Source organism: Sphaeroforma arctica (genome assembly GCF_001186125.1).
Source record: "Sphaeroforma arctica JP610 unplaced genomic scaffold supercont1.263, whole genome shotgun sequence".
Classification (NCBI taxonomy): domain Eukaryota; class Ichthyosporea; order Ichthyophonida; genus Sphaeroforma; species Sphaeroforma arctica.
Genome location: NW_014040295.1, coordinates 96,964 through 99,195, shown reverse-complemented (window position 1 = coordinate 99,195; position 2,232 = coordinate 96,964). Strand labels below are relative to the sequence as shown.

The window sequence follows — 2,232 nt, the reverse complement described above, 5'->3', positions numbered from 1 at the left end:
GGTAGGTGGTTAATATAGAAAGGTATGAGGTGGGTGACGGTTGATGAGAAAGGTAGGTGGTAAATATAGAAGGGTATGAGGTGGGTGACGGTTGATGAGAAAGGTAGGTGGATAATTTAGAAGGCTATGAGGTGGGTGACGGTTGATGAGAAAGGTGATGGTTAATTTAGAAGGGTATGAGGTGGGTGACGGTTGATGACAAAGGTGGGTGGTTAATTTAGAAGGGTATGAGGTAGGTAACGGATGACTAGAATGCTCCGTTCAAGGAGTGGCGGCTGCCGCGTGTGTGGGTACAATGCAAATGTGGTTATACTATATGGAGTGTGCCTATATACAACACATATATACACGAATCCCCCCCTCCATGTAGCGAAACCGTTTACAGATACATGGCTCTGTGTGTACCTGGAAGGCACTTAGCCCCTCAATACAAGGATGACATTCAGTCAGTGCATACACTCACACAAATAGCACGCAAATATGCACCTAGACAGTGCTCCCGATGTGGAAATACAAGCACCACACATGTGTGGGACATGTGTCTCTACTAACACCAGACCTATCAAAAAAAAACACAACTACAACTACAACTACATCCACACCCACAACCACCCACACAGAGCTGTGTAAAGAAACAGCGTATACCAACCTCGGATAACAGTAGGCTCCAGCTTCTGCTCGTCAATGAACTTCTTAAACTGCAGTGCGCGGTACGACAGATTAGCCGCACGCGACACCTGCACAGGGGTGGCCTCGTAGTAGTACAGTCCGTTGACATAGTAGTTACTGTTGATCATGATAGGCGAGCGCCCACGGAGATACACGTACTTCTCCCACCAGTCCGTCACGTAGTTGTCCGTGAGCCAGGACTTGAGCTGTAGGTATCGGTTGAGCTTAGGGCCCTCATTCTGTATTGGGGTATGTTGTATAGTACGAGGGGTGTGAGTGAGGAGTTGTGCATTTAATTTGTCTGTGTGGGGGGGGGGGGGGCGGGTGGTGTTCTTGTCATGCGCCTGTGCGTGAGTTTGTTAACAGTACACACACACACACGCACACACAAAATACACGCACAAAATACATGTACACATACACACAGAGACGATAAAGTGTGTGTGTGTACGGCTATTTGGAATGTGTGTCTAGAGTGTATTTGTGGTCTGACATTGCTAACTAGGCCGATGCATCGCAAATGCAAAATCACAAGCCAACCCCTAAAACCCCTAACCCAAAAACTCTAAAATCGGTACTATTATGTCCACTAACTGGTTGCTAAGGCACATGTCCCGGCCTGCACGACAACAGGATCAACGGCATCATCTGTTGCATAAACAGCTGTCCACCTGACACAAGACCACCGGCAAACAACTTACCTTCACAAACTCCTTCGCATCCTTGGCATGCTTCTCATACAGATCATCGGGGAACACAGGCTTGACACTCGCGAGGTATCGCTCGACTGTGCCGTTGATCGACGGTACGGGCAGACGTGGGATGGTGCGTTGGAAACTGTACAACAACGGGTTTTTGCCCATCAGTATTTTAACACCCGCACCCCAGAGCCAGGTCTTCCATGAGGGTTTGCTGGTCTCGTACATCCACCTGTGGACGGATGAGGAGAGTGGTGTGTTAGTCTGGATGTGAGTATTATAGACGTATGTAGTTAGAAGTGTATATGCGACTGTACACTCACATGTGTGTATATATGAATAGTAGCCGTAGCCAACTACAGAAGTGTCACACCCATCGCAGTGGCCAGTCATCTGGGTGTCCACACTTCCGTGTGCTACTCAGGTACACTCGCCTCATACACTCTCATGTGTACGGTATATGGTATCACAACACACTTCACATACAACACACTTCATATACAACACATTTCATTTTATATATAACACACTTCACATACAACACACTTCATATACAACACACTTCATATATATCACACTTCATATACAACACACTTCACATACAACACACTTCACATACAACACGCTTCACATACAACACATTTCATTTTATATATAACACACTTCACATACAACACACTTCATATACAACACACTTCACATACAACACACTTTTAGAATAGGCTTAAACATATTTGTTCACATAGCTCGCATGAAATGTATGCAGACTAAACCGTCCAATAAAACCTCGTATACAAGTAAAGCTATGCCAGGTTACGAGTATGCGAACGAAGGCACATCACAACCTCGTCCAAGATACTTGCAC

General features: G+C 45.9%; 1 protein-coding gene across 1 annotated transcript; it reads right to left on the bottom strand.

The window, feature by feature from the left end:
- Positions 1 to 649: 649 nt before the first annotated feature.
- SARC_04588 (hypothetical protein) lies at positions 650 to 1,760 on the bottom strand (the record flags this gene model as incomplete). The annotated part of the gene is made up of 3 exons (XM_014301586.1): positions 650 to 908; positions 1,371 to 1,599; positions 1,741 to 1,760. Coding segments are annotated over 3 exons (508 nt in total), but the record flags the coding sequence as incomplete, so codon positions are not given.
- Between the last annotated feature and the right edge of the window lie 472 nt (positions 1,761 to 2,232).